Source organism: Silene latifolia, chromosome Y (genome assembly GCF_048544455.1).
Source record: "Silene latifolia isolate original U9 population chromosome Y, ASM4854445v1, whole genome shotgun sequence".
Lineage (NCBI taxonomy): Eukaryota > Viridiplantae > Streptophyta > Magnoliopsida > Caryophyllales > Caryophyllaceae > Silene > Silene latifolia.
Window position 1 is genome coordinate 56,981,251 of NC_133538.1, and position 11,642 is coordinate 56,992,892.

The 11,642-nt window shown below is 41.5% G+C and overlaps 1 protein-coding gene across 1 annotated transcript; it reads right to left on the minus strand.

Moving 5' to 3' along the window:
- Positions 1-4,680: 4,680 nt before the first annotated feature.
- Positions 4,681-6,555, minus strand: LOC141628111 (uncharacterized). Its single transcript, XM_074441290.1, has 3 exons — positions 6,405-6,555; positions 6,127-6,320; positions 4,681-6,036 (listed from the first exon to the last, which is right to left on the minus strand). The coding sequence occupies exons 1-3, from the start codon at positions 6,553-6,555 to the stop codon at positions 4,681-4,683; spliced, it is 1,701 nt and encodes a 566-aa protein (XP_074297391.1).
- Between the last annotated feature and the right edge of the window lie 5,087 nt (positions 6,556-11,642).

Below are 11,642 nucleotides of genomic sequence, written 5' to 3' on the forward strand. Positions count from 1 at the left end.
AGGATCCTCAATTTCAAAGTGACGAGCAAGTAATGTAACCATGTCGGTACCAAAAGATGATCAGTGCCACGAGTCCATACATACCCCGCCAAATCAGCTACCCACACAACCATTTCACAGCTCTTCATCAACTCCAGACTAACGGAGGTCTCTCCTGCAACCACATCTTCAGGATCTTGAATTTCAAAGTGACGAGCAAGTAAGGTAACCATGCCCCCCAATGGATTATTTCCAGATGCAGCTTTTTGATGTTTCTCACACCCGGATAGAAAAATCTCTCGCCAATCCGGGTGGCTGTGACTCTCGAGCATCATTGCCCACAAATATTTCAAATCAGCTCGGGGAAGATGTGTTGGTTCACCCTTACATAAGAAGGTACAAGTCAAAACTCTATGAATATAACGAAGGGCCGGATGGGGAATATCAGCATTTTTCTCACCAGCAGGACGAAGTCGTGCTCCCCCCGTAATAGCCTTCCAAAAAACCTCTTGCTCGAGTGGGCTCAACTTTTGACACTCTCCACCTCCTTTCTCATCAATCCCAAAAATCTCCCTCAACTCCTCATAATTCAATTCCCTCTCCTCGCCATCAAGGTGAAAGGTGATCCTAGGTGGGTCATCATCTCTGTGTATTTGCAAAGTGGAGAGGAATTCTAAGGTAAACCTCCAAAAAGTGGGCACTTTTAGGTCACAGAAAGCTCCCAAACCAACCCTACCAAGCAACTCCTCCACTACCGCTTCAATCCCGAGCAATTGAGTGGCAAAGGGATCGACAAACTTAGTGGCCATAATAACCCTATCATACAAAATTCTCCACACTTTCTTATGCTCGACACTTAAATTTCCACACCCCATAAAATCAACAACCGATTTCTTTAGCTTCTTATTACCCATAATAGTCAAGAAACTTACAACAATTCTCCAGCAACTTTGAAAAATTCCAGCAAATGATCGACTGAAATTCTAGTAAAGTTTGACTTAAATTTCAGCAATAAAACAAACTTAATGCATAGCAACCAGACCGACTGAATTTGCAGCAATTAGACCGACTTAACTTTCATCAAGAGATACAAATTCCAGCAAAAGGTCAAATTAAATTTCAGCAACAATCCACTTTCAGCAATAACGACGGACGTAATTTTCAGCGATAAGACGGACAGAACTTCAGCAGGGAGACCGAGTCAAATGTGAACAAAAGACCGTCTTAACTTTCAGCAATTAATCCAACACAAATTTCAGTAAAACACCGTCTGAACCTCCAGCAAAACGAAACCGACTTAACTCCAGCAATACGACGGACTCAAATTCAGCACTTAGACCAACACATAATCAAAGAAAGGGTGAAAATCAAACAAACCTTGAACAAGACGGTCGCGAAACAGACCCGAAGTACACCAGAACAAACCGATGAACTCGACAAAACGCCCCTTACTGCATTTTTTTCTGTTCGCAATTAACCCTAATTTCTAGGGTTTGCGGTGGAATCACGTTTTGTGTAATTGGAGCAGCAATAAGGGGTGTTTTTGGGGACGAATTTTTTATGTGTATGAAGGGAAAGTATGAGATAAGAATAACAATGGTGAATTAGGGAGTAGGTAAACGACGATGAAGGAGGTTTTTGATGTAAATTTTTTTGGTTTTTTTTTTTCGCTGAAGGTAGAATAAGGAGACGGGCGGGTTGCCTCTGGGACCACGGGCCGCAGCTCGGTCTGGCTCTTTTTTTCTTATATCGTCCTTTTTTTTTTGAATCAGATACGGGATAGCATTTTCCGACCTGAGACAAAATCACACAATTAGTATAGAAAAACGATTATAAATGAATAAAATAAATTAACTTCAAATCGAAATAAAAACAAATAAACATAAATAAAACTCGGGTTGCCTCCCGTAAGAGCTTTTAATTATAGTCGTTTGCTCGACTTAGGGGCGAGATTTAGTCTTCATAAATAGGCTCGTAGAGAGTTAAACTCTCCAACGTCTCAACTTGGAACGCCTCTTAGTAAGGCTTTAATCGCTGACCATTCACTTTCAGAACTTTGTTAGTAGTCAAACTACGTATCTCAATAGCTCCAAGAAATACTACATCCGTAACTACATACGTTCCAACCCAACGCGACCTTAATTTACCGGGAAATAGCTTAAAACGGGATTGAAAAAGGAGTACTTTTTGACCAACAATGAACTCCTTTCTAGATATCATCTTGCCATGCAATAATCTCGTCTTTTCCTTGTAAATAGCCGCGTTCTCATATGATTCATTTCGTATTTCCTCAAGCTCTTTTAACTCCAATTTTCGACTTTCACCCGCTCCTATCACTCTTGTATTAAAACTCTTCACTGCCCAATAAGCTCGATGCTCCAAATCTACTGGAAAATGACACGGTTTACCAAACACTAACCGGTAAGGAGACATACCTACGGGCGTCTTATAAGCAGTACGGTATGCCCACAACGCATATTCTAAGCGTTGACTCCAATCCTTACGATTGGGATTTACCGTCTTCTCTAAAAAAGATTTAACCTCTCTATTAGACACCTCTGCTTAGCCATTAGTCTGCGGGTGATAGGCCGTCGAAACGTAGTGGGTAACATGATACTTCTTCAGTAAAGCACCAACTGTTCTATTGCAAAAATGCGTCCCACGATCACTGATTATAGCTCTCGGAAATCCAAATCTAACAAATATGAAAGACTTGATAAAATATGCAACCACTTTAGAATCATCAATCTTAGTGGGTATTGCCTCTACCCACTTCGATACATAATCAAAATCAAGTAATATGTAAATAAATCCAGAAGAGTTAGGGAACGGTCCCATGAAATCAATCCCCCATACATCGAAAATTTCACAATATATAATGGGGATTTGAGGCATTTCATTGCGTTGGGATATATTCCCACTCTTTGACAGTTGTCACAAGACTTACAAAACCCATGGGCATCTCGAAAAAGGTGTGGCCAGTAAAAACCACAATCTAGCACCTTCTTTGCTGTTCTCTTGGACCCAAAGTGGCCACCACATGCATGAGAATGACAAAAAATGAAAATAGAAGTCATCTCACTCTCAGAAACACACCGTCTAGTAATCTGATCAGAGCAATGCTTCCATAAATATGGGTCATCCCACACATAGTATTTCGCGTCACTACGAATCTTATCTTTCTGAGCTTTAGAAAACCAAGCAGGAAACTTGTTAGAGACCAAATAGTTAACAATATTAGCATACCAAGGTTCGATAGTTCGTAAAGCAAATAAAGTTTCATCAGGAAAAACTCCCTTTACCACCTCTAAACCTTGGTCATGGTCATCATTCCTTACCAACCGGCTCAAGTGGTCAGCAACCACGTTTTCTGCACCTTTCTTATCTCTCACCTCAATGTCAAACTCACTTAGGAGGAGAATCCAGCATATTAACCTCGATTTGGCTTCCTTCTTCACCATCAAGTGGCGAAGTGCAACGTGATCTGTATAAATAACAACTTTAGTACTAAGAAAATAAGAACGAGATTTTTCTAAAGCAAACACAACAACCAACATCTTCTTCTCAGTAGTAGAGTAGTTGCGTTGTGCATCATTAAGGGTCATATATGCATAATGAATAACATGGGAAGCTCTCCCATTCTTTTGAACCAGGACCGCTCTAAGAGCATAATCGCTCGCATCACACATGATCTCAAAAGGAAGAGACCAATTAGGGGCCTGAATAATCGGAGCAGTTGTAAGACGGGTTTTCAGGTGATCAAATGCCGTCTTACAAGCCCCATTAAACACAAAGTCAACCTCCTTTTACAGCAATTTGCACAATGGTTGTGCAATCTTGGAAAAATCCTTAATGAACCTTCTGTAAAAACCTGCATGTCCAAGAAAGGAGCGAACTTTGCGCATATTAGTAGGATAAGGTAAACTCTTAATTGTATCAATTTTAGCTTTATCTACCTCAATCCCCTTACCCGACACAACATGTCCCAAAACTATACCCTGCTCAACCATGAAATGACACTTCTCAGAATTAAGCACAAGGTTAGTTTCAATACAACGCTTCAAAATAAGTGATAAATGATTTAAACATGCATCAAAAGAGTCACCATGCACAGTAAAATCATCCATGAATACGTCAATGAAGTTCTCCACACACTCGGACAAAATACTAATCATACAGCGCTGAAATGTTGCGGGTGCATTACACAACCCAAATGGCATGCGCCGATACGCGAATGGGCCAAAAGGGCATGTAAAAGTAGTCTTCTCCTGATCCTCAGGAGCAATAGCTATCTGAAAATAACCTGAATATCCATCCAAAAAGCAGTAGTATGCCTTTCCAGCGAGTCTCTCTAACATCTGATGAATGAAGGGGAGGGGAAAATGGTCTTTCCTAGTTACCGTGTTCAGCCTACGGTAATCTATGCACACCCTCCACCCATTCTGGACTCTAGTAGGTACTAAATCCCCATCTTTATTCTCTACCACAGTGACTCCGCTTTTCTTAGGGACAACCTGAGTGGGGCTAACCCACTTGCTATCAGATATAGGATAAATCATACCTACTTGGAGATGTTTTAATACCTCCTTTTTCATAACATCCATCATAGGAGGATTCAACCGCCGCCGCTGTGAATGACACCCCCATCAACTCAGTAGCTCTTTCCTGCAGGTTAGTAGGCAATAAATCATCAAAATCATCTTATACTATACCCTTCTCATTCACAACCTGGTACTCATCTCGATTGTCAAAATCAAAGGTATCCTGCACTAATGGCTCAAACGTATCAATAAAACATAAAGAATGGTCATCATTGGGGAATTTCATAGCATCAAAAATATTATACTCCACCACTTGACCATCAAACTCCATAGTAAGAGAACCGCTAAAAACATCAATCCTAGTTTTTGTAGTTTTCATAAATGGTCTCCCTAAAAGTATAGGGGTAGCATGTCTATCGTGCTCCATACCTAGCACATAAAAGTCCACAGGGAAAATCAATTTATCAACCATAACTAATACATCCTCAACTATTCCCTTTGGATAAACATTAGACCGATCCGCCAATTGAATGACAACATTTGTTTTACTCATAGGTCCAAGTTTTAATGACTGATAAATGGAATGGGGAATCAAATTAATAGAGGCACCCAAATCTAACATAGCATTATGAATTTTGGTGTCTCCAATAGTGCAAGGTATTGTGAACATTCCCGGGTCTCCACACTTAGTGGGCAATTTTTGTTTAAACATTGCGGAGACATATTCACTTACCTTCACCTTTTTAGCTCCCTTAAGCCTGTTATTCCTCTTTATAGTAAAAAGTTCTTTTAAAAACATTGCATATTGAGGGACACTTTTAAGCAACTCTAGAAGGGGAATATTTACCTCACATTTATGAAAGGTTTCGTAAACATCGTTGTCATGCTCCTTCTTGCGAGTATCCTTCAATGCTTCGGGAAAAGGTGGTGTGGGCTCATAAATATGGACCGGTGGATCCTTAGTAATTGAACTAGGCACCACAATATCTTCCTCAATCACTTGTGAACTCTCTTCTTCTATCACAATCTCCTCTTCCTCCTGGATTGCAACTTCTTTAGACTTAGATTTAGGCTTCTCTACTTCTACCAATTGCCTTCCATTTCTAAAGGACACTGCACTCACATTCTTCCTCGGATTCTCTACCGTTTGAGATGGTAAAGCACCGAAATGTTTAGCTTCCGACGGATTGACAGCAGTAGCTAGCTGACTCACCTGGTTTTCAAGATTCTTAAAATTTTGCTTATTATCTGCTCTATCTTGAGTAACACTGAGACTAAGAGCACGAATCATATCCTCCGTGGACATTGATGAGCTCGGTGGTGCTTGCTCAGCTGCTTGTTGTGGCACTTGTTGAGTAAATTGTTGTCCTTGTGGTCGCTGGAGAAACTGACCTCTAGGAGGGCTAGATGATAGACCGGCTTGAGAGTTTCCCCAACGAAAGTTAGGGTGAGCCTTCCATCCTTCATTATAGGTCTTGGAATATGTATCCCATTTCCTGTTATTTGTAGTACTCTCCTAAACACCATTTACCTCTTCATGACCACTTTCTTGCAAGTAGGGGCACAAATCATTAGGGTGACCCTCAGTGGCGCATATGCCACAAACAGTAGCCATCTGTCTCCCAGATAACATATCACGGAGAGTTGAAACAATGTTATCAACCCTTTTCTTCAAGCCATGACTAACAGTCATAGCACTCACTCCTCTTCGTGATGGTTTCCTCTCAAACTGTCTAGAGGTCTCAGCTAGCTCTGAAATAACCTCCCAAGCCTCATCTGGATTTTTGTTGGCTATATTTCCTTAAAAAGTAGAGTGAATCATGCGACGGTCATCTTGGTTCAGTCCACCACAAAAATACATAATGAGATCCTGATCAGAGTAACCATGGTAAGGGCAACTAGCACAGAGCTTCTTAAATTTCTCAAGATACTCATACATAGTTTCCCCGTCTTGTTGTTCAACATTAATGATGGCTCTTTTCAGTTGAGATGATCGAGAAGGAGGAAAATATTTCTCCAAGAATGCCTTCTTCATACCTACCTAAGTAGTGATACTTCCCGGTGGGAGATAGATTAACCAGTCTCTCGCATTATCCTTCAAGGTGAAAGGAAATGCTCCCAATTTCAACTGCTCATCAGTAATAGCAAGAGGCTTCATACCAGTACACACAATATGAAAGTCTGAAAGATGCTTATTCGGATACTCAATGCTCATACCACTGAAACTTAGTAATTGATGTATCAAACCAGATTTCAGTTCAAAAGTAACCCCATCATCCAATGCTGGAAAAGTGATGCACAATGGTTGAACGTTAAGATTTGAAGTTGTGAGCTCCCTTAATGGTCGAGTCTCCCTAGCCATATTCTCAGTAGTAATAGGAATTTCTGCAGTATCTGAATCAGACTGTATATCCGTCTTGTAATCTGGGTGCTCAAAAACAACTAACGAACCTTCTCCAATTTGCCTTAGCCTGAAAAGTGTGCGTTCAATCTCTGAGTTATAAGGCTCGAGTGGTTGGTCAGAAGAACGAGTATTAGGCATAAACTAAAAGAATAAAATAAAATTCTATACTAAAGAAACACAAAAATTAACTATTGCCTTCCCCGGCGACGGCGCCAAAATTTGGTGAGCCGAAGTCGTGTGCTCCCAAAAATAGTATTTATAACACTTAAAACCTCTAACTAAATGATAGTATATGGTAATAAGGATCGATCCACAGAGAAGGCGATGTAATTTATTTGAATTAAAGTATAGAAAATAAGTAACCAAATGGGGGGGATTCAAATGATTTAGTAACTAAACTAGAGATTAAATCAGCAATTGAATGAAGAATAATAAGAATGAATTCAGATGGTTTAAACGGTCTCGGGGTAATAATTTCCATAAAATGATTATGAAATTGATCATAGACTAACAAGTTCCAATTGACTCTTGAGCAAACTATCGTGGGAACAATTTCCCATTCCTTTGTAATATTATTTGACTCGAAGCGCGATAATCAAATAACCTAATTATAAAATAACCTAATACACGTGATGAAGTTTTATTCAATAACAGCATGAACGAATAAGGAACGATAAAAGCGACGACCAATAATGTAATACTCCGTATTTATGAGTCTTTGGGTACTCTATCGAGTAGGCCTTACTCTGTCGAGTAAGGGTGAGTTGCATTTTAAAATAGTTTCTGACCTGTTGGGTACTCGATCGAGTAACTAGGATACTCGATCGAGTAAGAGGGTACTCGATCGAGTACCTTGGGTACTCGATCGAGTAGCCGGTTTACGGGGAGTTTTTCTCGGGTTTTGTTAATTATGCGATTAAGATATATAACCTTTTTCGTCATTATGCTAAACACTTTTGCAAAACCTAATTTACTGTTAAAGAGAGAAAGCAAGTACGTTCATCATCTTAATCGCATTGTTAGCAAATCCCGGAGTTTGGAAGGTCGGTTTTCATCGTTTGTTATACCGTTGAGATCCTTGCGTCAAGGGTAAGATCTATTTACCCTTTTTGTTGTCTTTCCTTTAAGTTGGTTAAACCCTAATCTAGGGATTTGGGGGTTTTTGAGTAGTTTGTGATTTGGTAGCATTTGTATGTTGTATGATAGGAGGAGGGTTCGTAGAAGAAGCTTTTGATTCAAATTTGTAGAGACCGTCTGATAGTTGTGCTTTCCAGGTAGGATTTCCTACTCAGTATTAGTCCCATAATGGGATGATTGTTGATGTGTTGTGGTTGATTGAATAATATAGTAATTGTATTGTGACGGTTGTTGATTGTGATTGTTTGTCTCTGGTTCTCGAGGCGTGTCCTCGGCTGAGTGGGGTCACTTGCGGGAGTGGCTTCACGCCCTAGTTTCGCCCTTCGTGGAACCCGCCACGGAAGAGGATGTGCACATTAATGGACAGGGTTATCGCTCGTTATGAGGAGCGGGGATTTGGTGGGTACGGCTGCGGTCCCCCATCGGGCAGGATCGGTCCAAAGAGACGATCGGTGATTGAGATTGTTGGAATTGGTGTGATTGTGTGTGTGACGGTTAAGCTGTCTGTTTATCTTATTGATGATATATATTGAGTTGTGTGATTAGTACTGAACCCGGTTGTTGTTTTGTATATTTGCGATGATCCATTCGGGGATGGTGAGCAGTAATTGAGTAGGTTTGAGTTGAGTACTGGGATAGCTGGGAGGTGCCACCGTCTGACGATAGAAGTCTTCCGTTGTAGTCTTTTAGTTTTATGACATTTCAGTATTTCAGTAGACAGTTGGTTTTAAGAACTTATACCCTTATTGTGGGATTTGGTTTCAGTTGTACTTTTCACTAAAAGTTATATCATTTAAGTTGTTTCGTTATTGTCTTATGAATATCATGCCTCGGGTAACTGAGATGGTAATATCTTCATACCTGAGTGGTCCTGGTAAGACACTTTGAGTATGGGGGTGTTACAAATGGTATCAGAGCGACGATCCTGAAACCTGTAACCAATGAACCTAATGAACATAGGGAGTCAATTAAAATGAACCCGGGGTAAAGGTTGTAGGATCTAATGCAAAGGCTTGGGAGACGTCCTGATGTCGCGAACTCGCCCTACAATTTTGAACCGGTCACATGGGGAGTGTATGTCAAGGTCGAATGCGTTGTTTGGTTAGCTGGTGTGTGAATGTGAAAGAAAGGTTGATGATATATGTAAAATTGTAGTTGGAACGAAAACATGTTGGGTGTTTGCGGTAGGAAGTTGGGAATGTGAAAGAAAGGTTGATGATATATGTAAAATTGTAGTTGGAAGGAAAACATGTTGGGTGTTTACAATGTGCCGTTTAATAACATGATATAATGATTTCGTAGATCGTATGAAAAGATGCGTAGCATTATATGCTTAGTTATGATATAATGTTGGTTTTATAAAGTTTTTAGCATGTTAGCATATGATATAGCATGCGGGTAGCGTTTCTGAGTTAGCATGACTCGATCCAGTGGGACTGACTTGATCGGGTAGGTTTTTGACGATTTTGAGTCCAGAATCGTGTTTTTGGGCACTCGATCGAGTACCTCGGGCACTCGATCGAGGAGGGGGTCACTCGATCGAGTAGCCTAGCTCAGAAGGTCTGTTTGGGGTCTGAGGTTGGGGCACTCGATCGAGTGGCCTGTTACTCGATCGAGTATGTTTGGGAACTCGATCGAGTAGGGTCTGGGCAGCTTGTTTTCGTGTTTTGAGGTTTTGGCGCGTATGTTTATATCCACCCCTTTTTCTGTTATAGTTTCAAGATGCCGCCCAAGAAGAATGCGTTGTATGCGAGAGCTGAGCTTATGAACATAGATGACATCGTTAAGATGTTGGAGCATCAGGATTCTCTTAATGAGGCTTTAAAGACTATGGGGAAAGATAAGGATAAGGATAAGGAGAAAGAGGTTGATCACTCTAAAATCAGCCTCTATATAGCGAGGTTTAACCCGAAAGAGTACAAGGGAGTTGGGGAGCCGAACCTTCTTGATAGCTGGCTTAGAGAGATAGAGAACATATTAGATTTGGTTCACTGTCCTGATGAGATGAGAGTGGAACAGGCTGCATTCTATCTGAGGGAGGCAGCTGGTAAGTGGTGGGATACGGTGAAAGTGAGTGCTAAGGAGTTGTATGTGAACCATGGTTTACCTGCTATACCTTGGGAAGAGTTTCGTAGGGTATGAGAAAAGAGTTTATACCGGAGCATGTGAGGAGTAAGTTGAGGGAAGAGTTTGACAGTTTTAAGATGACCGCTGAGATGTCTGTGGCCGAGTACTACAGGCAGTTCAATGACAAGTCTAGGTATGCTGAGGATATAGGTTTGAGTGAGGAGAATTTGGCACTGAGGTTTGAGAGAGGGTTGACCCCTAAGATTATGGATAAGTTACCCGTGGGAGTCCTTACGATGTTAAGGAAGCTTATGAGAGGGCCGGGAGAGCCGAGAGGTTGGTGGAGATGGCTCGGAGAGGTCGGTGGTGAGAAAAGGAAGTCTGAGATCGAGGGTGGTGGCCAATCTAATCACAAGAAAGGCAACCACAATCGATCCTAAAGGGTTTTCTTCTGGGTCGTGTTCGATCTTTGGGCTTCCTTTGGGCGTGGCCGTGGAAGTGTTAGTGGTAGTTGGGGAGTGATCTGCTATAGTTGTGGTGGTGTAGGCCACAAGAGACATGAGTGCACAAGTGCACCGGAACTTTCCGGAGACCTCGCGCAGCTATGCGAGCAATAGACCGGCCGGGTCATGGCCAAACCGGGAAGTCGAGCTACCAGAGTGGAGGCAACCGCAACGGCGGTAATTCTTATCAGAAACCACCAACGAACAACAACAATCAAGGGTCGGGTGCTAAGCCGACCACATCGGCCAAGATCTTGTCCAGGGAGGTGGACAGAAGACCAAATGGAAAGTTATTCATGATGGAGAAGAAAGGTGAGGAGGATGCACACGTTATCACCCGTACTTTTCTTGTTAATGGTATTCATACCTTTGTTTTGTTTGATTCGGGGGCTTCTCAGTCGTTTGTATCTTCGATTCATGTTAAACGGTTGGGTTTGAGGGTATATGAGTCTGTGAGTGAGCAAGTTTTTATACCTTCGGGTGAGTCTGTATCTTATAGGAGGTTATATAGGGATGTACCTATGATAGGTGGGCAAGTTGATTTCCCTGTAGACTTGCTAGAGTTTCCTTTTGACGGTTTTGAGATGATAGTTGGGATGGATTGGCTGGGAAAGTATAAAGCTAAGATAGACTGTCATCAAAAGAAAGTGTCTTTAAGAGGTCCTAAGGGTGTTAGTGTGTCTTATCGTGGGTTTCTAGTCAAACCCAAAGTTAAGTTGATTGCAGCAGTCACTTTGAAGTCTTACCTGAGGAAGGGATGTCCTTTGATCTTGTGCCATGTGAGAGATGACCGGATAGAGAGTCTGACAGTTGATCGGATACCGGTGGTGGGAGAGTTTGAGGATGTGTTTCCAGAGGAGATTCCGGGTTGCCGCGAGAAGTGAGATAGATTTCACAAAGAGAGTTGAAACCAGGGACGGGGCCAATCTCTAAGGCACCGTACCGTATGGGTCCTAAGGAGATGGAGGAGCTTAGGAAACAGTTGGATGATCTGATAGAGAAGGGATACAT